This window comes from Tachypleus tridentatus, chromosome 4 (assembly GCF_004210375.1).
Source record: "Tachypleus tridentatus isolate NWPU-2018 chromosome 4, ASM421037v1, whole genome shotgun sequence".
In the NCBI taxonomy this organism is placed as follows: Eukaryota; Metazoa; Arthropoda; class Merostomata; order Xiphosura; family Limulidae; genus Tachypleus; species Tachypleus tridentatus.
Window position 1 is genome coordinate 81,334,569 of NC_134828.1, and position 26,538 is coordinate 81,361,106.

At 34.8% G+C, this 26,538-nt stretch overlaps 1 protein-coding gene across 1 annotated transcript in view; it reads left to right on the forward strand.

Moving 5' to 3' along the window:
* The window catches only part of LOC143249544 (cell adhesion molecule Dscam1-like), a 135,658-nt gene that overhangs the window by 52,490 nt on the left and 56,630 nt on the right, over positions 1-26,538 (forward strand). The window contains exons 7-16 of the mRNA XM_076499570.1: positions 3,178-3,585; positions 11,711-11,872; positions 15,950-16,234; positions 17,915-18,034; positions 21,077-21,250; positions 22,368-22,515; positions 24,538-24,686; positions 25,091-25,222; positions 25,451-25,621; positions 26,188-26,258. Of these exons, the coding sequence (XP_076355685.1) occupies positions 3,178-3,585; positions 11,711-11,872; positions 15,950-16,234; positions 17,915-18,034; positions 21,077-21,250; positions 22,368-22,515; positions 24,538-24,686; positions 25,091-25,222; positions 25,451-25,621; positions 26,188-26,258 (1,820 nt within the window). The remainder of the gene's footprint in view (positions 1-3,177; positions 3,586-11,710; positions 11,873-15,949; positions 16,235-17,914; positions 18,035-21,076; positions 21,251-22,367; positions 22,516-24,537; positions 24,687-25,090; positions 25,223-25,450; positions 25,622-26,187; positions 26,259-26,538) is intronic.

Consider the following 26,538-nt stretch of genomic DNA (forward strand, 5'->3'; position numbering starts at 1 on the left):
TAGGACACCCTATGAAAGCCTGTGTATTTTTGTAACATTTTTGGATATATAGATATTTAATCTCAATTTCAACAATGCTGAGAGATTATAGGAATATAACTAAACAATAAAAACTGAAGAAAAGACTTTTCAAGATCTTCTGCACATGCACTTCTACAAAAATGCATATTCTAACTGAGGAAAAACTTAGGACACCCTACCCTGTAATAGCTAATGTTACCTCCTTTGGCTGAAATAACTGTAATGAGACGCTTCTTATAGCCATCTACCAGTCTCTGACATCGGTTTGAAGAAAGTTTGCCCCACTCCTCAATGCAAAATTCTGTCAGCTGTGAGATATTTGAGGGGTTTCTTGCATGTACAGTCCGTTTCAAGTCACCCCACAGCATCTCAATGAGATTATAATCTGGGCTTTGACTCCGCCATTCCAGGACTCTCCATTTCTTAGTTTTCAGCTAGTCCTTGGTGGATTTACTGGTATGTTTTGGGTCATTGTCGTGTTACAGGGTCCATGTCCACTTCAGCTTTAATTTTCTTACAGATGGAATCACATGATCCTCAAGCCCCCTCTGATACACAGTAGAATGCATGGTGGATTCTATGATTGTGAGCTGTCCAGGTTCTTCTGTAGCAAAGCAGCCCCAAACCATGACACTTCCACCTCCATGCTTCACAGTTGGTATGAGGTTCTTTTCCTGGAATGCTGTATTTGGTTTACGCCAAACATGTCCTCTGTTCTGGTGTCCAAATAATTCAAGTTTGAACTCATCTCTCCAAAGAAGTCCTGGTCTTTGTCTACATTCTCTTTGGCAAACTTCAGTCTGGCCTTGATGTTTCTCTTAGAGAGCAAAGGTTTCCTCCTTGCACACCTCCCATGCAAGTTACACTTGTGCAGTTTCTTTCTGATTGCAGAGGCATGAACTTTCACATCAACAGCAGCCAGAGCCTGCTGTAGGTCCCGTGATAACATGTTAAGGTGCTTGGAGACTTCTTTTAGCATCTTGCGGTTTGCTCTCGGGGTGAGCTTGCTTGGACGACCAGACCTGGGCATGTTGGCAGTTGTTTTGAAAGCCCTCCACTTGTTGACTATTTTCCGGACAGTGGGACGGCTGATTTCAAAATCTTTTGGGATCTTTTTAAATCCCTTACCAGACTCATAAGCTGCTACACTTTTCTTTTTAAAGGCCTCTGACAGCTCTTTTGCTCTCACCATGATGCTCACTCTCACTTTAACAGTCAGGAGCACACCAAACTAAATGTCTGAGGTTTAAATAGGGCAAGCCTCATTCACAATGCTGAGTAACGATCTTCTAATCATGTGCACCTGGTGTGATACACCTGTGTGTGAGTTGAGCCATTTTAAGTGGGAATAAATGTGGGGGTGTCCTACCCTTTTCCTCAGTTAGAATATGCATTTTTGTAGAATTACATTTACAGAAGATCTTAGAAAGTCTTTTCTTCAGTTTTAATTGTTTAGTTATATTCCTATAATCTCTCCGTATTGCTAAAATTGAGATTAAATATCTATATATCGAAAAATGTTACAAAATTACACAGGCTTTCATAGGGTGTCCTCACTTTTTCACATTTATATGCTAATATAAATAAATTATTCTTTAAATGTCTACTAAAAATTGTTAAACTAATCACTACTACCTGTTTCGCAGGTGTTAATGCTAATATCTTGATCTTGAAATCAGTCACAATCAAGGTAATAAGGCCTGGCATGACCAGATGGTTAGCACGTTCGACTCCACGTTCAAATCCACATCATATCAAATATGCTCGCCCTTTCAACCATGGGTGCATTATAATGTTTCAGTAAATTCCATTATTCGTTGCCAAAAGCGTAGCCCAAGAGTTAGCGGCGATGACTATTCTTACACTACTAAATTAGGAACGGCTAACACAGATAACCTTCGTGTAGCTTTGACCGAAATTCAAAACAAACAAACAAATTAGAGTAATAATCTTTTAAAATTGTTGGGGCTGGTAAGCAAATGACTTAAAGATTTGTGGTGTAAAGAAACTTAACGGGCCCGGTTCGCGCCCGAGTCGCGCCAAACATGCTCGCCCTCCCAGCCGTGGGGGCGTTATAATGTTACGGTTAATCCCACTATTCGTTGGTAAAAGAGTAGCCCAAGAGTTGGCGGTGGGTAGTGATGTCTAGCTGCCTTCCCTCTAGTCTTACACTACTAAATTAGGGACGGCTAGCACAGATAGCCCTCGAGTAGCTTTGTGCGAAATTAAAAACAAACAAACAAAGAAACTTAATAAGATAAACGTCTATATTTGGTGTTTAATGACGACACAATAATATTTACTCTTTACAAAATAAACCTACTGTATCAGAGCCTATTTAACACGGATTGAGTCGTTATCGTAAAATTCTAGATGAAATTCCTTGAATTTCGGAGAAATAGGCCAAGCCTTGTACCCCTTCCTATCGTCTCTCACATTAAATCTGTGTAATCATAATAGCCATTAGAGTAAAGTCATGTTAATTTGTGTAGTCACAATAAAATTAAGCCGCGACAATTTGTGTAGTCACAATAGCCATTAGTTAGGTCACGACAATTTGTGTAGCTACAGTAACTATTAGAGTTAAGCCCCGACAATTTGTGTAATTACAATAGTCATTAGAGTTAAGTCACGACAATTTGTATAGTCACAGCAACCATTAAAGTTAAGTCACGACAAGTTGTTTAGCCATAGTAACTATTAGAGTTAAGGTATGTCAATTTGTGTAGTCACAATAACCATTAAAATTAAGCTGCGACAATTTGTGTAGCCACAATAGCCATTAGAGTTAGGTCACGACAATTTGTGTAGCCACAGTAACTATTAGAGTTAAGTCACGACAATTTGTGTAGCTATAATAGCCATTAGAATTAAGCCACGACAATTTGTGTAGGTATAATAGCCATTAGAGTTAAGCCACGACAATTTGTGTAATTACAATAGTCATTACAGTTAAGTCACGACAATTTGTGTAGCTATAATAGCCATTAGAGTTAAGTCACGAAAATTCACTTTTATTTTTATTTTCGGATGTTCGGAATCCAGACTTTTGGAGAGTTTTTAAAATATTCTTTAAATCTAACTTAACTGTTTCTTTCAATATTCCACGAGACCGTAAACCATAAACTTATTCGACTTGTTCCCTTTCACTACCAGAGGATGAGCCCTCACTTCAAGAAAAGTTTCACGGACAGACCTTACAGCCTGGTTCGTCCTTGACTTTAAGGTGCGTGGCACAGGGTGTACCTCTGCCTCAGGTTACATGGACCTTGGATGGAGCATCCCTCACCGACAGTCCTCGTCTGCGTATGGGGGATTATGTCACTCAATACCAACGTGTCATAAGCTATGTTAACATATCTAATATTCAGCCGGAAGATGGCGGAAACTATAGCTGCAAAGCAAACAGTGACGTTGGAGAAGTCATTCATTCAGCCAGAATCAATGTGCTTGGTCCACCTTTTGTAAGGCCGATGAAGAATGTCTCTGTGGTGGCCGGAGAGATTATGATACTGTATTGTCCGGTTGGTGGCTATCCTATTCACTCTATAACATGGGAACGTGGTAGGTTGAAAGTAATTTAGTTTCTCTATTTTTTTTTTCTATTTTAGGTAACTTAAAACTTCTAGTTAGACAGTACTAACACTAATTATGTTGCTGACATCCTTCTGTAGTTTATAAGTGTTTCATACTTTTGTTATTATTTTGTGTTACTAATTAGATCATTATTGAAATTAATAAGTTATTTTTAACCTGTATCTAAAGCAGGGCGTGCTGTGATTTGTCCTAAGGGGAAGCAATAGCATAAAAGGTGGATTATAAAATAAAAATAATTATATACAGGTCGGCCAATAAAAATAAAATTAGTTATTTGTAGACATTAATCATATTTAAGACTAAGTGCTTCCAATTAAAGATAAAAACAACATATTCAGTTACTTACTTCATTTATATGTTAATTCCATTCTTCTTTCGTTTTGATTGAATATATTTATTACATCTTCATAGAAACTATCAGTATTTATTTCCAGATAATTCTGGATTATATTTGACAGGCCAGAAAATCATTTGATTTCTCTACATGAGACTTCAGTAATAGATCATATTTCTTGCACAAATTTACTAATTTCACATAAGTGACTCAGTTAGCAGACTCTAGTGGTTCATAATAAACCCTAATGCTAATTTTTGTTCACCCAAATAGCAAACTACGTCGATTAATCTTTTCAAAATGTCTCTACTTCTGTTCATCTCTTTATTGTGCATTTATACATTAATTTTATGTTGGATATTTAGTTGGAATTCAACCCATGATTTTCCAAATCTAGCTAGGCCTAGAGTTAAAAATATATGACTGGAGGAATTTTCACGTCTTTTAATTGCCTTATGCACATTATATAAATCATCAAATCTGCTTGAGTTCCATGTCCCAAGTTCACTGTTAAATAATAAACACGACCAGCAGAAAAGCTTCTGGAAGTTAGGACAAGCAGTTTACCTGTCACATTGGTTTACATTAAATTTTCGAACGCACTGTTTTGTTTTTCCAGTCAGGCTTAGAGCTGGCATCAGTTTACTATTTTTAATGTTGCTTCCTTTATCTCTAAAACTGTTTATACCAAAGTTGTTTACTAATAAGCTTTCAATAACACAGTTACAATTTCTCTTATTATCTTTTTTAATCCATATCCAAACCTTGAGGGTAACACTTCACATAAATTTTATGCACACAAAAACTTACAACATTATTTAATACAATGCCGGAAGCACCTGCGAGGTGCAGGTCATGAAAAACAAAAGTTTTCAAATATCTCAAGAAAATTAACTATATTTTTTTCTTATTATATTTGACTTATTTGTTGTACATTTTAATTTATAAAATAGTAATTACGAAGCACTTTCATATTTATAATCTTTTATTTCGATTTTTAATGATTTAAATAATTTTATACATAAGCTATAAATTGTCAATAAATTCCAATTGTGTGTGTATTTTGAAGTAAGATGAAATGGTAATTGTTTCCCTTTATACCATAGAAGAGGGTAATATAACATTCAAAATGTGTTTGTTTGTTTTTTAAATACAAGTATAAATTTGTAAGTTTTTATTCAGAAAATTATTCATGTAAGCAGCGTTTTATAGTTTAAAGATTATATATGTAACAAAAATGTTGTAATTTAGAAATAAAGCCTTTTCTTGTAGGAAAAAAAGCTAAAATCAACTCACAAAAGGAAACATTTTGCGAGTTGTTGTCCAGCTTCTTTCGCCCGTCCAAAGCGATTACTGATTACGAGGTCTGTTCAAAAAATACGCGGACTGTTTGAATTGCGCGGCTCCAGTAGGTTCCAGGGGAATCCGCTTGGTGTCGCTAGGTTTGCACAGATCAGCTGATTACGATGCCATTTTCCGATTGCAGATATCTTCATTTGTGTATTAGCTACGCGGTTTTAAGTGAAGTGCGATTTTTTCGTTTGGCGGATTTCAGAATGAATGACCTGAAGAAGCAACGACTTGCTGTGAAATTTTGTGTTAAACTTGGAAAATCTGCGACTGAAACTATTGCTATGCTTAACACGGCTTACGGTGATGTTGCTATGAAGCGTACGGCATGTTTCAAGTGGCATGAACGTTTTAAGGATGGTCGACAGTCCATTGAAGATGATGAGCGTCCTGGACGTCCTTCCACGTCAACTGACGACCCACACGTCGACAAAATCAACACCTTGGTGCGGGCAAATCGACGTCTGACTGTCAGGGAGCTTGCTGAAGAGTGTGGGATATCAGTTAGATCTTGTTACGAGATTTTGACCGAAAAATTGAAGATGCACCGCGTTGCTGCGAAATTCAGCCTTCAGAACTCGTGAGTTTTTGGCCAAACACTCGATCACTGTTCTTTCCCACCCCCCTACTCACCTGACCTTGCTCCTTGCGATTGTTTCTTGTTTTCCAAACTCAAGAGACCCTTGAAAGGAAGAAGATTTGAGACGATTCCCGAGATTAAGGCAAATGCGACGAAGGAGCTGGAGGACATTACAAAAGAAGCGTACCAGGACTGTTTCAACAAGTGGAAACACCGTTGGGATAAATGTGTGCGTTGGGGAGGAGAGTACTTTGAAGGGGTTCCAGACCTGTAACTTCTAAATAAAGTACATTTTGTTTTATGACGTCAGTACGCGTATTTTTTGAACAGCCCTCGTACGCATGGTGTGGTAGAGTGCTTCCTTATGAATTATTTGGAAGCTCATAACGTCATATTTAGCTGATACTTAAAAATGAAATTTGTTAAACATATATATTTGGGAGGCACTACTTCTTTTGCTTCCACAGACCTCGCGCCTTTGATATTAAGTTAACAATTATTGACATTATCGAATTCTACAACTGTTAGCAAACATACAGTATATACTTAAAGTTAGTAAAGACTGGTTAATTGAGAGAGGTGTAGCTCAAACTTAAACATACCATTTTTTACGTGTTTGATTTACAGCTTAATAAATTAGACTGTTAAAGTTAACAGTTTTATCATCCACTCTTTAAGTGCCGGAAGCTGGGAAATATTTAAAACCTATAATTTAAAAATTATGATGGAATCATGTTAATTACATAAAAATGTTTGATATTCCTCTTACTTCGTCCATTGCAAATTGGAAATATGACGCTTGTGAAAATGACATTTAGATATATATATATACTCTTCAAAAAAAGAAACGCAAAAGGCAAAATTTGAGACAAATTGATAACAAGTTTATTTCGGGTAGTTCTGTATGACATGTGTAAAACTTTGCATTTTCACTGCTGAACATCCAAAGTCTGCAAAGGCGAAGTCCACGCTCACTAGTTGAAGCTCAACGTCAATAACAAGTATGCCCCCGTGAGCATCAATAACTGCTTGGCATCTCTTGCCATGGAAGCGATGAGATGACGAATCACATCCTATGGAATGGCTGTCCACTCAGCCTGCAAAGCTGCTGCAAGCTGAGGTAGAGTCTGCGGTTGAAGTTGTCGCCGTCGCAGACGTCGCTCCAACTCGTCCCAAAGATGTTCGATGGGGTTTAAATTTGGTGATTTGGAAAGCCAGGGAAGAACGTTGATGTTGTGGTGTCTCAAGAAAACAGTGGTGAGTCGGGCTGTGTGAGGACGGGCGTTGTCATGTTGAAAAACGTCGTTGACGTTCACCATGATGGGTTGCACATGGGGCCTGAGAATCTCGTAGACGGTTGCGTACGGTCTGATCGGAAATCCTACGCAGCCCTGGTATGATTGAGGCGGTAGACGTCGCAGTGGTGGTCCTATCCCGAAGGTGACATAACCGGATGTAGCGATCTTGTGCGGGCGTGGTCACACTAGGGCTGCCAGATCGTGGACGGTCACGAGTTGATCCATGTTGTTGGTGACGATTCTATAGCCTTGTGATGGTGCTTGGGCGGACATTCACAGCTCTGGCAACATCTGATCGAGATTCGCCTGCTTCCAAGCGACCAATGGCGTTGTTGCGTTGTGCTTCAGTCAGTCTTGGCGGAACTGTATTGCGTGTCGGTGGCTTAACACTGAGCTATGGAAACCGAGAACCCGTCACTTTTATAGGGATTTTGCACATGTTGCACTTGCAGAACATGCAGATCTCTCAAACAAATTTATTGGACACGAATGCGTTTTGGCGAAATATTCGTTGTTGTCCTCCGTTTTCAAAGTGCACAACTTTTATTGTCATTTTGGTCTGACAATCAGTGCCTTAACACGTGTAACATTACATACTCTGAGCTTGTAACGTTATTACATATATTTCTCTTTAAAATAAAAAAAATATCCCTTTTGCGTTTCTTTTTTTGAAGAGTATATTTAGTTTTCTGCATGTCATTGTCGAATTGCCTTTCGTAAATACCAGAATTCGTCAGTGGGGCTGAATGATAAGAGGCAAAATATTAATGTGTCCAATATAATAATTTAAAATTTATAATTTAAACGCCGAAAGATGTCGAAACATTGAGAACCAATAGGCCTAACACTTATGATAAAAAAGGCGTTAACTGTAATGGTTTTTACCTACATTTCTCTTAATTTCTTTACTCGCGGATTCAAAATGAAAGACGCCTTATTGGCTGTGATTTGTAGGAGGAAATACGTAGATCTGAAATGCTATTTCTATATTCCCACTTTTCCTGATTTTGAATACACAGTTGGCAGATTAAAAGGAATTTTATATAATCATCAGTAATTAATATGGTTTTATCCCGAAGTGTTGATATTGTTGGATTATATGATTTAGTAATACCTTGTATGTAGTGTTATCTGATGGTTAAGTTATATTAACTATTTGTATTCAAATTTACGTTTATTGTATTGATTAATTACACGAATTATTTGATTAACGATTGTTATTTATACTGCATACTGCGATGGTAATATTAGTACATTCGAGTCTACATTCTCTTATTAATACATTGAAAACATAGTTTTAAAACAATAACATAATGGAATAAGTTCATGTTTCATGTTTTGTGAGTTAAAGTAGCAGACAAAATTTAGAAATACAAATGAAACGACCTCCAGGAGTTTAAAATATATTTATAATACAGTATCCAGCAGCTTTGGAGTGTAGTTATTTATAATAATGATATAACCTCTAATAACATTGGAGTATGCGTATTTATACTAATAATACAATATTGAAAAACTTTGAAGAATTTTTATTTATATTAATGATACAATATCAAACAACTTTCTAATGTATTTATTTATACTAAAAATACAATATCCAATAATTTTAAAATTAATGATACAATATCAAACAGCTTTCTAATGTATTTATTTATACTAAAAATACAATATCCAATAATTTTAAAATTAATGATACAATATCAAACAGCTTTCTAATGTATTTATTTATACTAAAAATACAATATCCAATAATTTTGAAATTAATGATACAATATCAAACAACTTTCTAATGTATTTATTTATACTAAAAATACAATATCCAATAATTTTGAAATTAATGATACAATATCAAACAACTTTGTAGCATATTTATTAATATTAATAATACAATACCCAAAAATCTATAGCGTGTTTATTTATGTCAATGAACAACCTTCAACAACTTTGGAGTATGTGCTTTTTACCTCTCTTTAGTTTTAGTACTGGTTAAAATTAAGTGTTTTTATCACAGCTTGCTAATGAACCATCAAAGTTGTGTTCGTTAATGTACAACTTAGATTAAATACCGAATTCTCGAGCATCTCTGGTATCTTACTTCATTAACTAAAGCTAAGAGAATTTTGGGATATTCATAATAAGATAATTTAATCAATTCAGCTACAAACAGACACCATAGTGGATTTCATTCCTCCACACATGATTTCTCAAATGTCAAATACAAATGAGGTATCAAATTCTATTCCTTTGCTCTAACACAGTGTCAATAAACTGTTAAAACGCAGCGTACTGTGTAAAAATAAAAACTCTGAAGGACTTTAAAACTGCTTGACAAAAGTTTTAATTTCGCGTAGCTTTGTTTCATAGTTCTATTTTCTCAATTTTCAGTTTCATGTTCCAACGGACTGTAAACTGTGAGAAACACAAAGGCTTAATAATTTGTTCATTATTGTACTTATTTTTCTCCTGTATGCCTTCTAGTAAATGATAATAAGAGAAAGAGAGGTTGTTTCTTTGTCTGCTTCACAGAAATGTTACTTTTGTTCATCAACCGTCTAGATAGTGAAGTGGAAGTCAAACAGGTGTAAAAATCCTGTATAAACTTTAGTGTCACTATGTTAAATATTTTATAGTTCTCTAGGCGTTGCACTCCTCTAGAAGGCTTACTTATTGGAACGTTGAAATTCTTTAGAAGGCTTGCTTATGGTGTTACACTGCTCCTTAAGATCCGCTAATTGAGGTATTACTATTCTCTCTAAGATCCGCTAATTGAGATATTACTTTTGTTTGTAAGATCCGCTAACTGAGGTGTTACTCTTGTTTGTAAAACCGCTATAAGCTATGTTTACTGAGGTGTTACTCTTGTCTGTAAAACCGCTATAAGATCTGTTTATTGAGGTATTACTCTTCTCTGTAAAACCGCTATGAGATCTGTTTATTGAGGGGTTACTCTTGTCTGTAAAATCGCTATAAGATCTGTTAATTAAGGTGTTACTCTTGTCTGTAAAACCGTTATAAGATCTGTTTATTGAGGTGTTACTCTTGTCTGTAAAACCGCTATGAGATCTGTTTATTGAGGGGTTACTCTTGTCTGTAAAACCACTATAAGATATGTTAATTGAGGTGTTACTCTTGTCTGTAAAACCGCTATAAGACCTGTTAATTGAGGTGTTACTCTTGTCTATAAAACCGTTATAAGATCTGTTTATTGAAGTGTTACTCTTGTCTGTAAAACCTCTCTTAAGATGTTACTCTTTCGTGTAAGACATCTTATTGACATCTTGCTCTTTTTAAAAGACCTTCTTGTTGATGTTTTAGCCCCGTATGTAAGTCCTCTTATTATGGTGGTGTTTTTCCTTATAAACTGCCTACATGAGTGTGAAGTGATTTTTAATCTGAGCAATTTTGACTCTTATGTGTAAAATTTTGTTTGGAAGTTTCTTAGACAAAGATAGATGTTATTTTTTATAGAAGAACTGAACAGCAATGATCTTTTTATTAGTAAAGCTTTATCCATAAGTGTACATCATCCTAACAGCCTGTTGATACCTACTTTTCATGTGGTGGTTCTGGTTACTATCACTTGTGTACGTATTTCATGTTTTATATCATACTTATCTCTTGAGTGAGTCCAACTACTTGGAGGATGGGTAATTTTTCTCTATAATATCTGTTTTGAGATGTGGTTGAATAGTTGTTTACATTATCTTATGTGAGAAAGTGTTTAGCCATAATATCAGTTCGGTCATTAATTATTGCGTTGATACTCCAAGGAGTCAGTGTTAAAGTCCGTCCTTCTTTCCAGTTGCTGTAGTAGGCTTTTCTGAGGGTTTGGTGTTAAACTCTGTTATCGTTTCCAATGTTTGTACGAGTAAGATGAACCACTCAGGTTAATAGTTTACAAATATATCTGATTTTTGTGGCACATCTGTTTTTCTGTTGACCGTATGTATGAAGAATTGCTTCAAGATTATAATTTTCTTTAGACTAATGCTACATTTCTATGTGGAATAAGGCACCCTTATTCTTCTGCGTGAACGTTTCTGTAGTGTATATCGGGTATTATATTTCTCTATAACACTTTGCTAGAGAATTGGACGGATACTAGTTTTACAGTTTGTTTGTTTTAGTGCAAAGCCACAATGGCTATCTCCTGTATCCGCCGTATGGAATCGAACCCCGGAACTTAAAGGTGTAAGTCCTTAAATTTACCATTGCCCAACCGATAGGCCAGATTTCTAGCGATATGGATAATGTAGCGATTCTAATCTACAAAATATGTCTAATAGATTGTCTGTAGCTCTTCTTACTACAACTGAAAGCTTAATTGTAAAAACTACTTATTAATAATAACACACCAAGTCTTTCGAGTTTTTGGAATTGAACTTTTAATATCTGTCTAATATAAATCACTGTCGAGTTTCTCACCAATTGTCATATTGGTTATATAACAATATATAAGTTATATATATATGTATATATATATAGTTTTTGATTTATTCCTGTTGTCACGAAATTTCTTTTAAAATTCAGAGGGCGTCCGTCTTCCGTACAACCACAGACAAAAGGTCTATCCAAATGGCACTCTAGTGGTGAAAGACATCGAAAGAGCAACAGACGAAGGAAAGTACACATGCCAAGCAAGTGATAAGGATGGAAACTCCGCACAAAGTAGCTTAATAGTTTCGGTTTTAGGTAGGTCTTCTATTACAACCGGCACGTTTGTGGCCTAACAGATAAGGCTGTTGAAATATATTAGTTTTGGAATTTAGAAAGTATTTCACTTGAAATAATTACAATCATGTTTTTATGCGATGAATGTATATATATGACTTTGTCTCTTTTGTTATATCAAATACGTGTATAGAAAATTGGATTTCTTTAATCAGGCAGAACAGGGTGTTCAAACATAATTAATTCATTAAAATTGACGACATCTCACAAGTCAGCTACTTCAGTGATTCCAAAAACTATTCCTTGTAGCTTTATGTGCCTTTAAGAGGGACAATTAGCTTGAGGAACATGCATAAATCTACTCTATAGTTTTATTTGCTTAATCTCTCAAAGTAGATAGTAACTTTTAAAAAAAGAGAGATCATAGTTAAGACTATGAATATGCTTAGTAATGAAGTATCTCATGGTTTTCTGGGAATCCTTAGAATTTTAAACAGAACACATCTTTACGGAATGGTGTGTTTAGAACAGTAATGTTAACATGTACGAATCTGGTAATGTTGACTTTGTTGCACAATTCTGAAAGAGAATTAAGTTCAAGTTTTTTTAAGAATAAGTAAAAAAAAACTTTATTCTTTTTGTATTTCTGATTAAAGTTCTGTCTTTATGAGAAGATACTAGCGTCATTAATACAGAATAGTTCAGCAACGTAATCCTGGTCATTCTTTTTACTGAAGAAATTACTTGTTAATGTTCCTACGACGAAAAAAAAGTGACTAATACCTGTCTCACTTTAGTACCTGTCACACTCGGCATTTTCTCCATTATTATTAATATCCTTACAAAACGAAGAGAGAAAGGTACTCTTTTGGATTTCACATTTCAAACACTAGTGAGCTTCCTGTCACCAGCTTCTGTCCGTAATCCTTTGGATTAAAGATTGTAGCGAACACTTGAGTAAAAAAGTAAATATGGGGAATCTTTGACTATAAAAAATACCGAATTTGTCACACGATGCAGATACTGTCGATCAAATATACAAAAGTCTCTTATTTCTGTAACTTCAATAACCTTTCAACACCATTCAAATATCCATGATCAAAATAAACCAGAATAGTAATTTGTTTTCTTCTAACTCAACAGGAAACGTGCTTTTCATATCAAGTAACTTTTAAAAGTAACAATATAACTGTAGCATGAGAAGATATGAAAAAATTACAGTCGACTAGTGGTCGTTTTAATATTCACTGACTCAGTAATATCCCTTCATTGTTAGATATGTTTCACCACAATAAATCACGTGCCTCGCAGTCAAAACGTAATCTTGTTCTTAACAAAGTAGTATGATATTGTGCTCGTGCATGAACAGTTGAGAATTTGCACTGTCACGCGATTCCATTTTACGATCTTTTCAAGAAGATTGGACAAAAATTCCAGACAACTAACGCTCTAGAAGCAGCTGTAAGCAAATTGATTCGTAATATCACACCTATAAATTATAGACCTTAAGTTCATTAACACTGGTGGCCTATGTCTACTGCTTTTGAACTGATATGGCTGGTTTACAGGAATAAAACTCATTTCTGTTTGAAACAATCTTCGAGCTTTGTTACCTCTGAAGCCTCAGTAAAATAGGGTTGTTATATCATGTATAACTATATGATCACTGTATATACACATACAACTGGAGAACATCCTTCATTTTAAGGTAGTTAAGGCACTTGACTCGTAATTTGAGGATCGCGGGTTCGAATCCCTGTCACACCAAACATGCTCGCCCTTTCAGCCGCGGGGACGATATAATGTGACGATCAATCCCACTATTCGTTGATAAAATAGTAGCCCAAGAGTTGGCGGCGGCAAGAGATGACTAGCTGCCTTCCCTCTAGTCTTACACAACTAAATCAAAGACGGCTAGCGCAGATAGCCCTCGTGTGCTTTGCGCGAAATTCAAAACAAACCAAACATTCATTTTAGTCTCTCACTGGTATAACAGTAAGTTTACGGATTTACAACGCTAAAAACAAGGGCTCGATTCCCCTAGGTGGGCTCAGCATATAGACTAATGTGGCTTTGCTATTAGAAAACACATACTCCATCATTTTAAATCGTATACCAGCAATAATTTTACTTTCATATCGCTTATACACTCGCGAGAGAAATAATATGTTTCTTCCAATGGTTTTGTTTGTCAGTGCACTAAGTCTACCGTCACGATTCCAGAGATGCCAACCATTACGATTTGAGCGTAATCATTACGATTTTGGTGTATATATTACGACTGTACGCTCATACAGACAAATATTACGACTTGTTGCAACTCCCAAATTATTATATATTATATAGGCCTATACAATAAAGTGATAAATTGTTCCCCCAGGGCTTGAAAGGGGTGAAAAGAAAATTTCTAGTGAGATACAAATAAATTTTGATAATAAATAAAAGACATAGTTCAGATGGCTACTTGCGATAATCATGTTTGTGCTTGAAATAATAAAAAATATTTGTATCTCCGACGTCTACCAATAGTTTGAGTGCGGTGCTTCCCCATACTGGGTACGTGGGGAAATCCATAGTCACGTCATCAGTGCTTGTCAGCCAATCAGCGCTCGCGTAGATGGGTATTTGTCGTTTTCTAAGCGGCATAGAAACTCCAATGCGATCGTTCACAAGTTGGAAAAAAAGAGGTCTCGTTTACCAGATTATCTTGCTTCTGGCAAATCTAAAAGGACTAAAACTTTGAATCAAAAATTTAGGAAAGAGTATAGTGCAAAATATCTGGTCATTGCATCAAAAGTCAGTGACAGTCATGCGTTTTGTACAGTTTGTCACATCGATTTTTCTGTGGCGCATGGCAGGATAAACGATTGTTCCAGACATACAAAATCGGCATCTCACCAACAAAAGGCTGAGGCGAAGACAAAAACAATGCAGATAACGACATTTATGAGTACGAATTCAGAATATGAAAAAGAATTTCAAAAGTATTTTTTTTAAATTTATTTATTAAATACACAAAACACAGTCATAAATGAGCGATCTATAGCAGTAATAAATAATAGTTATAATAATAATATAATAATAAACAGCTTAGAGACATTGGTCAGGCCTATTGGTCAGTTATTTGAAATAGTTGGCATTTCTGGGATTCATTATTCTTCAACTTCAGGTACTAACCCAAAGAAGTCTCCAAGTGGCAGAACGGTATGTCTGCGAACTTACAACACTAGAAACCGGGTTTCAATACCAGTGGTGGGCTGAGCAAAGATAGCCTATTGTTTAATAAAGTTCACACAAACAAACCAAGGCTCTAGGAACATTGTCATATATCTATTGTTGTTATTGAACATTGTTACCTTTACAATGTTGTTCTTATGTTAAGTGACGTCGCCGTTTTTCTCGTGGTTAGTTCTACAACAACTGATGTTGATTTTTCCTAATCACTAGAGTGTTTGATGATGTTAAATCGTTTCAGTCGTCAAATATTTTACTCTTAAGTAGTTGACGTTTTAACTTTGTAATTAACAGAGTGATGTTGTTATTACGTTTTGTTTCGTTCAGCAATTTACCCTTCACCAAGTTAGAGTTGTTATTAATTTATTTCACCTATGCAGCGATTAACTCGTTAATAACTTATCTTTGGCTGGTTTATTGGCTACCTTCGTGTAGAATTCCACTTTTTAATTACCGATTGTTTTTGGTTTGTTTTGAATTTCGCGCAAAGTTACATAAGGGCTATATGCGCTAGCCGTCCCTAATTTAGCAGTGTAAGGCTAGAGGGAAGGCAGCTAGTCATCACCACCCACCAACAACTCTTGGGTTTCTCTTTTACCAACGTATAATGGGATTGACCATCACATTATAATGCTCCCACAGTGAAGAGGGCGAGCATGTTTGGTGTGATGGGGATTCGAACTCGCGACCCTCAAATTACGAGTCAAGTGCCTTAACCACTTGGCCATGCCAGGCCTCCGATTAGGTTTATTTTCTAGTTTATCTAATGATTGACTCCTGTAATAATAATAATAAAATCACTGGAAATGAAATTTGTCTGATGACTGAACCTTTTAAAAAGTATTTTGTTATTTTTATTTCTAGTACGTCCAGTAATTGACCCCTTCAGTTTCCCAGCCTCTGTCCACCAAGGTCAACGGTTCACAGCTATATGTACCGTCATCAAAGGAGATTCTCCTGTTCGGTTTACTTGGCTTAAAGATAAACATCGGATTGAAGACTACCTGGACATTCGTGTTGTCGGAGTTGGTGAGTTTTCATCTACTCTGATTTTCAACTCATTGCGGCCTGAGCACCATGGAAACTACACGTGCATCGCAAGCAACTTAGCAGGTTCCGTGAATCACACAGCAACAATGATAATTCACGGTACGGGTTGTTCACGTTTATGAACCTATGGATGTCGTAAAGTTTGTTTTAAATACTTTAGTATTTAGATTAGTTTTCAGTGTGTTTCTCCTAAATACTTATTCATAAATTTATCCGTAAAACGTGTAAGTGTTGATCTTTATAAGTGTTAATTATAAACTATATCTTTTTTATGATTAACAGTAAGAACTTGAGCAAGTTTTAATCTCAAACTTAAGCCCTAGGTCTAGTTTAATTTTTCGTATTTCGAACTTTATTCTTTTAATTATGTATGGCTAAGTGGTTAGTGTGCCTAAAGCGAATTAGAAGGTCCAAGATTCGAGCAGGATTCGTTGCAAAGTATGTTCCTTACTTTGAATTGTAGGAATTTAATATTTATGAAGGTCGATTACCCTATCTTATGAGGACAAGCTGTGTAGGTGGTAGGTGCTATTAACTGAATGTCACCTCTTATCAGCAGTCCTAAATTAGGAATGGCTATGCCTGGATCGTGGGACTCCTGTCCAGTTTATTTAACATGTTTGTCGTATAAGGCGCCGTTCAGTATCAAATGTTAAAAGTAGAAAGTTTAGTCTCAAACATTAGCCTTAAGATTAGCAGAAGATCTCTGAATTTTAAACGAGGCTGGTTATAGCCCAATTGTTAGCGAGACCACACTGTGAATTTTAGGATTTCGATTCGTGTCCCGTTGGCATATAAACACGCTTTCTACTTTGTAGCAGTGGTTAACTAGCTTTTCTTTCTATGATCTCTCTATCATTTCAAAATGAGGCAGGATTATTCGCAGATAGCCCCTGTGTGGATTTGCACAAAAACTGAAACAAACATACAGTTTCAAATCTTAGTCCTAGGATTCAAGTTTGGAAATTTTAACTACAAAATTTAATCGTATGGAATCAGCCTGGGTGTAGCTTAGTGGTTAATGTGCCAAGCAGAGTATCAGAAGATTCAAGGTTCGTATTACATATACCGCTGATGAACATGCTCCACGTTTTCAGCGTTATAAGTGTGAAATGTAATTTAGCTATTTAATTAAGATTAGTATTATAACTGTGACAGGCAATCCAACAATTTCATTTATATTAGCATTATAACTGAGACTGGTAATCCATGTATTCGATTAATATTAGCAGCGCAAGCGGCAGGTACTTCTGATTGGTTTCTCTCCCTCTGGCCAACATTTCTTGGTTAAGGATGATCATACCTAAACCTTGTTGGCTTGTGGCCTGGCCGCTTAGACCTCGTGTCGCATACAGTACTTATAGGAGTTTGGTTTAGTTCTAAATTAAATACAATAATTTTAGTTTCAGATTTTATATATAGGATTGGATAAATTAGTTTTAGTTTCCAATTTTTGTTTGAAAATTAGTTGTATAAGTTCTACATCAAGCTTCAGTTATAGAATTCAGTACACTCGTTTTAGTTTCAATCTTTGCTACTTGCAACAACTATAGAGTTTTAGTTTCAAACTTTTGTGTGTGAACTAGCTGTAAGGGTTTTATATCAAACGTTAACCTCTTATAAGCTATTTAAGGTATTGGAATAAGCCTTAGTTTCAGGACGAGGTGTAGAAGTTTTAGTTTCAAATTAGCATCGGTATACCGAAAAGTAGAATATGAGTGTAAACATAGGATTAGTTGTAGATATATGTCAGTTTTAGTTTCATTTTGATTCTTACAGTACCTCCTAGATGGAAAGTAGAACCACGTGATAGTTTTGTGATTAAAGGTCACTCCGCCCTCATAAACTGCCAAGTCCACGGTTTTCCACATCCCAGAATTCGCTGGACTAAATCTTCAGGTGAGAATAGTTTCAATAACATTATTACTCAGGTCTCATAACCCACTGTATATGTCTAGGTCCTTGGTTCTTACATTTCAATTAAATTAATAGAAATACCCGCCTTCCGAGTAGGTATAACTGCTAGTTCCTACAGAAAGCTGTTAAGCCTGCAGCCCAAATATAGAATCACATCCTTCTGGAATTGACCGACAAAACAAGTTTGTTTTTTTATTGTTTTATATTTGAAACTTACTCCTTTTCTGTTGGTAATTTTTATTAGTTAAATCTGAAACGTATCATTTTTGTAGAAATTTAAATTGTTTTATTTATTGCTCAGCTATAAAAATACTGTCTAGTGGTAAAAATATTACCCATTTAGGGCTGATGACGATCGGTGTGATAGTTTCCGAGATCCGAGTTTTGAATGCACATAACGCAAGCTCCATCATAATAAAATTATCCTACGAATAGCTAAAGTTAACAAAAATGAAAATTTCACCACTGTTTGAGCCTCGATAGCTTACCAACCATTTTTAACGAGTTATCTTTGTTATTTCTTACCAAACTTTGACAGGTACGTCTACTACTTTGTATATACTTTAAAATAAGTAATTATTAAATAATTAATTATAGTTATTTGAAGCTTTGAGACCGTTTTCATTTGGTGCGGGTTTACAGAATCTAAAATATAAAGTGTTATTTAGTAAATGTGTACTTTCAAACACTATTAGTCTACGTACATGCGTCATACAGTCTGTGAAAAGGATGGAAAAACATTAGATTGACCAAACGTATATGAACCGAAAATGCCACTAACAATGAGGTTATCCAACTGACTTATTTATCTAAGGCAAAGTGGTCATAGAGGCTTTTCCATGACTTGATGACATAAGATTGATCATTGCTAATTATAATTTTCATTGAAAATGTTTAGCAACTTTTCTGGTGGAAGTTATTACATGACAGGTTGTATAGGATTTTACAAGAAAATCACTGTCAGGACAGAATGATATTATCTCTAGTGTTCAACCTACCTTTATGTTTTTTTAAATTACTTTGATCTGTTATGTATATCGAAGGAAAATTAAAAGATTTTCACTTCGTTTCATTTAAATCTTAAAGGATAAAACATGAATACAACACATTATATAGAAAGAATAAAACATGAATGCAACACATTATGTAGCAAGGATAAAACATGAATACAACACATTATATAGCAAGGATAAAACATGAATACAACACATTATATAGCAAGGATAAAACATGAATACAAAACGGTATATAGAAAGGATAAAACATGAATACAACACATTATATAGAAAGAATAAAACATGAATACAACACATTATATAGCAAGGATAAAACATGAATACAAAACGGTATATAGAAAGGATAAAACATGAATACAACACATTATATAGAAAGAATAAAACATGAATACAACACATTATATAGCAAGGATAAAACATGAATACAACACATTATATAGCAAGGATAAAACATGAATACAACACATTATATAGCAAGGATATAACATGAATACAACACATTATATAGCAAGGATAAAACATGAATACAAAACAGTATATAGAAAGGATAAAACATGAATACAACACATTATATAGCAAGGATAAAACATGAATACAACACATTATATAGCAAGGATAAAACACGAATACAACACATTATATAGCAAGGATAAAACATGAATGCAAAACAGTATATAGAAAGGATAAAACATGAATACAACACATTATATAGAAAGGATAAAACATGAATACAACACATTATATAGCAAAGATAAAACATGAATACAACACATTATATAGCAAAGATAAAACATGAATACAACACATTATATAGCTATTGATCTGAATTTTTTACGATTCATTTTATTCTCAAAAACCATAAAAGCGATAAATAGATAAAAAAACCGATAATTATAGCAGATAAAACCTCCACCGATGGCTCAACCAGGAACTTGGAAGTTTATAAGAATTCAAAGTTCGATCTAAAAAATAAACGCTGCATAGATAGCCTACCATTCTCAACAGACGATAAACCAAATAAAATTATGAAGGGTAAAAAATAACATTCATATGTTTTGTTTTTACATAGTAAATAGCTTATTAATAAGGATATAATCTGTAGGTAGCCATGTTGCTAATCACATAAACAACGTATCTGTTCTTAAAGCAATCTTCTATGGTTATAGTAACGCGTAGAAACAGATACAGCAGAGGTGTAGTAGTAAAGAATGATCAGATAACCAAGATTTAACTGTGTACATGCTGTGTATCTTAGGAACTTATCGATATGAGGTTCACGAATTTCTGATTTATAAGTGTAGCTTCCCTATAGTATAAAATTATTCAACGGTTGTTTGAATGCAGAGTATGATGTGAAGAGTGAATCATTCTCCCGAGGGTTTCAAATTTTGTCTTTTACGAATGATGATGGGTTCAAGTGAGGTTATGTAAACTGTTACATTAGATAGAATTTAATGTTATGAATTGGAATTCCTAACCTGAACGGTATATTATTAGCAAGTGGACATAAAGGTCACACCAAGAAAGTCAATGGAGTTCAGATCTAACAATAATTAATTTTGAACTACTGACCAGATATAAGGCAGCACCATCTGCAGCGATGTATGTGTCAGAAACTTTGAATCAACTTAGGGGCTTTACTGTCATTTTAATAGCACATTTATAGTTGAAATTGTAGAGTATATTTGACAATAACACACCTCGAACCCAGGACCCATCGTTCCACTGCTCTGTATGCTAATCACTTGGCCACATTGGGCCGTTATCTCTGTTTTGAAAACACACACACACACAAAACAGATCGCATACCAACCCGCTTTTACTTCAAGATCCTTCATAGCTACGATATTTTTCTCCTCAGTAGCACAGCGGTATATTTATGGACTTACAACCCTAGAAACCGAGTTTCGATATCTGTTGTGGGCAGAGTCCAGATAGACAGGCTGTAAATAAAGTGATACATTCATTTCAACTATTTTATGGCTTTTATTTGTTCATGCGTCGCCAGAAGACACACCCAGAGACTACCGACCCATCAGTAGTAGCTCTCGTCTGTACGTGTACGAAAATGGTACAATGGCCATCCACAATGCACAGAAGGAAGATGCAGGGTTTTATTTGTGTCAGGCTTCTAATGGAATTTCTCCGAGCATCAGCAAGATCATCAAATTAAGTATACATGGTAGGTATACATGTTTAGACCTTTTATTGTGTCTCAGATAGACTAAAAACATAATAAACTCCTGAGAATTTACGATAAAACATTAAAACATAGATCACGATAATCAGATTTTTAAATAGTCAATTTCGCCATCTATTGTGGGAAACTATATCTGTAAAATTAAAACTTGAGCTTTCAGTGCCTGAGCGTTATTGTTTTTTCTAATTTATTTAATATTAATTTATTGATTTAATTTAATAATGAAAATTTTATAGGAAAATTATTCTGTTAGTTTTGGCTAATTATAACCCTTATTGTATAATTTTGCATCTGTGCTCAGTAGTATTATGATTTGGCCGAAATCCAAACCGAATGAAACTAACCCAAGCTTAAGAAAACATGCTTGTAAATAATACAGATTATTATAATAGAAGCATTACTAACTTTTAATTCACCTTAATATAGAAAAATATTCAAAGCTTTGTAGATATTTTTTCAACATACTGAGCACCCAGGATTACATTGAGTAATTAAATTAATCTCGAATTTTATAATTTGATTTTACTACATTCACAGAAGTAAAGATAGATATCTTCTAGTAATTCTTAATTATATGTCTCTTTCAAACCACTTTATTTTAAAGTAATTTTCCCATATTGACATGTTACTATTAACTTACAAATATAAAATATAAAAAAGTACTCGAAAGAGTCTTTGATGGAAACATTACATTTATTTTTGGAGTACAACGTTTCATCTCAATGACCATAAAATTTACAGCGTGTTTCACTTTTAAGCGACGAAACGTTGTAATATTTCCACGAAAATCTATTTCAACATCATACAAGTTAAATAATTAATCTTTAGTGCCACCTATTAAAGAGTTGAAGAAGCTCATATGTATCTAAATAATCCAAAATACATTTCTAATTTCTATAGAGTGTTTGAATCCGTTTTACTTTAGCATATAGTAATTTAAATTAATTAATCCTAATTAATTCAGGTATGCGAATAATGTGGCGCCATCTTGTCGAATTTATTATCCTGCGTTATATAATCGTTTCTCATTTGCTTTGAAATTGTTTTCTAATCACTCCAATAAAAAAAAAAAAACTACCTATTTGCTTTCGGTTTTCAGTTGCTGCTCATTTCACTACAAAGTTCCGAGCTGAAACAGTGAATAGAGGCTACAACGCCAAATTAAAATGTGAAGCCAGAGGAGATCGACCCATATCAATTGTGTGGATGAAAGACAAGCATTTGTTTCATCTTCAAGATTCCTCAAGGTTGAGTAACTTCTTAAATTCAGAAACACAGAAATACAAATAAAGTCGACTACAAACTAACAAACAATCTATCTTTAAGACCTACCGAAATTACGCAAGTTTTGATGAGACAAATGAAGATACGAAGAAACAAGCAGAAAATTAGAGATGAATAGATAGATAAGAAGCGAAACAAAACAAGTAAACAAACTGAGAGTAAGGAATAAATTTAGAATCCTGTTTTTAGGTCTGATTAACTCTTGTAAAGCACATGATTCGTAAATTGAGAAAAGTCCCAAGACGCCTCGTGCTTAAATATAATAATGTGACACGTCACGTTAAATTATTTCCTAGTATTGTTGTACGTATGAATAAATATCGTAGTTAACATATTACTTATAAACAATTACGGCGTATTTGTTACATAATGACTGACATAAATATATTTGAATGTGGTTTTACTAACATATTCATAAACTAATGTTAAAGTTTACATTAGAGACAAACTTTCTGCAAATGGAAAGTAATGCGAGTGAACTTGGAGCTCTATTTCTATAATGTTCTAACTAGAGGTTCGGTTTGTTTGTTTTGAATTTCGCGCAAAGCTACGCGAGGGCTATTGGCATTAGCCGTCCCTAACTTAGCAGTATAAGACTAGTGGGAAGGTAGCTAGTCATCACCACCCACCGCCAACTCTTGGGCTACTCTTTACCAACCAATAGCAGGATTAACCGTCACATTATAACACCCCCACGGCTGATAGGGCGAGCATTTGGTATGACGGAGATTGGAACCCGCGATCCTCAGATTACGAATCGAGTGCCTAAATAAATACAATTAATTATAAACGGTTAAATACTTTATTTGAATTTCGCGCAAGGCTGCACGAGGCCTATCTGTACTAGCTGTCCATAACTTAGCAGTATAAGACTAGAAGGAAGGCAGCTAGTCATCACCACCCACCGCCAACGCTTTGGCTACTCTTTTACCAACGAATAATGGGATTGACTGTAACTTATAACGTCCCTACAGATGAAAGGGCGAGCATGATTGGTGCAATGGGGATTCGAACCCGCAATCTTCGGATCACTAGTGTGTGTGTGTGCGTGTGTTTTTCTTATAGTAAAGCCTATATCAGGCTATCTGCTGTGGATCACTAGTCGAGCACCCTAACCACCTGGCCAAATATTTTGTTATGCAATGAAGCTTTCAAATAAGGTGATTATTTTATACCGTTAATGAACGTTGAGATAGTATATATCTCATTATCATGAATATTATTTGTAAAGTAATAAAGATGTGTTTATTTAATAAATTAACATACTATTACATATATCATTACAATTAGGCCTAATATATCATTAACCATATATAGGGCCGGCATGGCCAGGTGGTTAAGGCGCTTGACTCGTAATCCCAGGTGTGTGGGTTCGAATTCCCGTCACACGAAAAATGTTCGCCCTTTCACCCGTTGTGATGGTCAAAGAGAAGCCAGAGAGTTGGCGGTGGGTTGTGAAAACTACCTGCCTTTCCTCTAGTCTTATGATGCTAAATTAGGTACGGGTAGCGCAGATAGCCCTCGTGTAGCTTTGCGCGGAAGTTAAAACAAACATGAACCGTAGATTCTGGTCCAATTGTTTGACCCCTCTTCTACCCACATTTTCCAATGATGTTTGTAACAGATCACACAATTGCTACTGAATTTTCAATCACCAATCTACACAACTTGTCTAACACAAGATGACATCACAGATTGTAAGTGAACAGTCCCACCATCTAGTAATAGTATTAGGAGTTACTCGAGAACTAGTTGTTTCAATTATCCTTCCTTTCTAACCGTAAACAACGACAATTGTCACTTGTATTATACTTATTTCCTTTACTACAACGCGTTGACGGATAAAGAGATAACTAGCTAAATTCAAGTAAGTTATGTATGAGAAACTGTTATAAATATACGCACATATTTTGTAATGGCTGTTACTTGTGTTATATTAGGAATAAACTTATACGCTATTTCCTGTTTTTTGTATGATATTTCAGGTATAACATCAAAAAAACATTACATTCTAATGGCATAACGTCAGTGTTAATCATCCACGATACTGACAGGCGAGATTCTGCTTTATTCACTTGTCTAGCATCTAATCCATACGGCAGTGACGACACGAACATCAAACTCATAATACAAGGTATGAGAGGCAGTAATATAACGAAAAATAGTTTTTAAGTTTTAAAGTATTTATGACGACTGGGGAATGGTATTATTTGTAACATTTGTGATACAATTTAATAATTCTGAAGGTTCAATTTCTGGATTAAATAGTCTGAAATATTTTTGTATACCTGTCAGTGTACTATAAATGTATCGACTAAGCTTAAATCGAGAAGTTTGTGATATTAGTGGAAAATAGGTTTCTATAGGAAACGTGAACATGATATACAACCAAACTAGTTCGTAATGCGCTGATTCACAGCGTTGTTACTACTAATAATAATATTGTTAATTTTATTATAAGGCACATTAGTATATTATAAGAGCTTGACAAATATTAAAGTTATTTATTACTTTTTTTGCTCATCATATTTTCATCAGAGCCTCCGGATACCCCTCAAGACTTGAAAGTTTTGTTGGCCACAAGTAGAAGTGTGAATATAGAGTGGGCGCCACCGTACAGCGGAAACTCTCCGATAATAGAGTACATGGTGCAGTGGAAAGAAAATAAAAGTAAAATTTTTTTTTATCTGATTATCTTAAAATACACGAATTTAATTTATACCGTCATCAAGAAAACAGTAAACTGAATGATCAGTGATTAACAGGTATCGACGTTTCTTGTATTTATCTGATAGTTTATCTTATCAATAATCACAAACTGTTAATTTCATGTTCCTTTCAGCAGTGTTGTTATGATTAAAAATAAAATTGTAAACACAATGATACAATTTTTCACAGATAGATGGCAGGAAGGTCCTATTTCCAATATTTCTGTGCACGGTTCTGATTCGACGACTACAATAAACGATTTGCAGCCAATGACTGTCTACGATTTTCGAATTCGAGCGGTTAATAGCTTAGGAACAAGTGGATTCAGTGAACCAGTTCGTGTAAAAACAGATGAAGAATGTAAGAGCATAATATAATATTATCTTAACATTTTTGTATTAAGAAATCTAGGCATATTTACACTGATTACCTGCTTTGTTTTTGATTTATACGAAATCTGTTGTGTGTTCTATGAAGTATTTGTTACTAGATGTATTTCTACTGGGTCCCTGAAAAATTTCTGTTGGAAGAGTAAATAAAACCAAAATTAGTAGTAACAAATATTTTTATTATTTGCTTTTGGATTTCATATGTCATAATCTGTTGTAGTTTACAGAGTTTATAATTATTCTCGTGATTTATAGCATGCACGTGTTTTACTGACGTCACTTAAATACAAACTGCGACGTTAGACATCCCTTATGTGACATCATTCTAGTGTCTACTGACTGACTGACTGATAGACAACATACTACTGTATAGCAGTGCAAGAAGTTAAAAGGGGTGACCACTTCCTTTGGGCTACTTTCGGGAAAATTATTTCATTTACAGTTTTACATGAAAATAAAAAAATGAAAAACATTATATCTGAAAACAAACAACTATTTAAAGTGTCAATTAATTAAATATTGTACCACTACTTGCAGCTCCGGGTGGGCCTCCTATCAACGTCCAAGCTGAACCTACAAGTTCACAATCAGTGAAAGTTTCTTGGAAGGTATGGAGTTTTAATGTTTATAAAAATGTTATTTTAAAAGAAAATGTTAAATTCAATTTTTTTTTGTGAAACCCCAAACGGGTATAATTTTATATATTTCATTTCAATTAGTTCAAATGTCCGTCATTGGGTCAACGGTAAGCTTACAGACTTACAACACTATAATACAAAATTGGGTTCCACTGGTGAGCAGACCACGAATAACCTGTTGTGTAGCTCTTCGTTTAAACAGAAAGAGCTATTCAAAAACTTAACAACACTTTAAGTAACGTTTTTATTA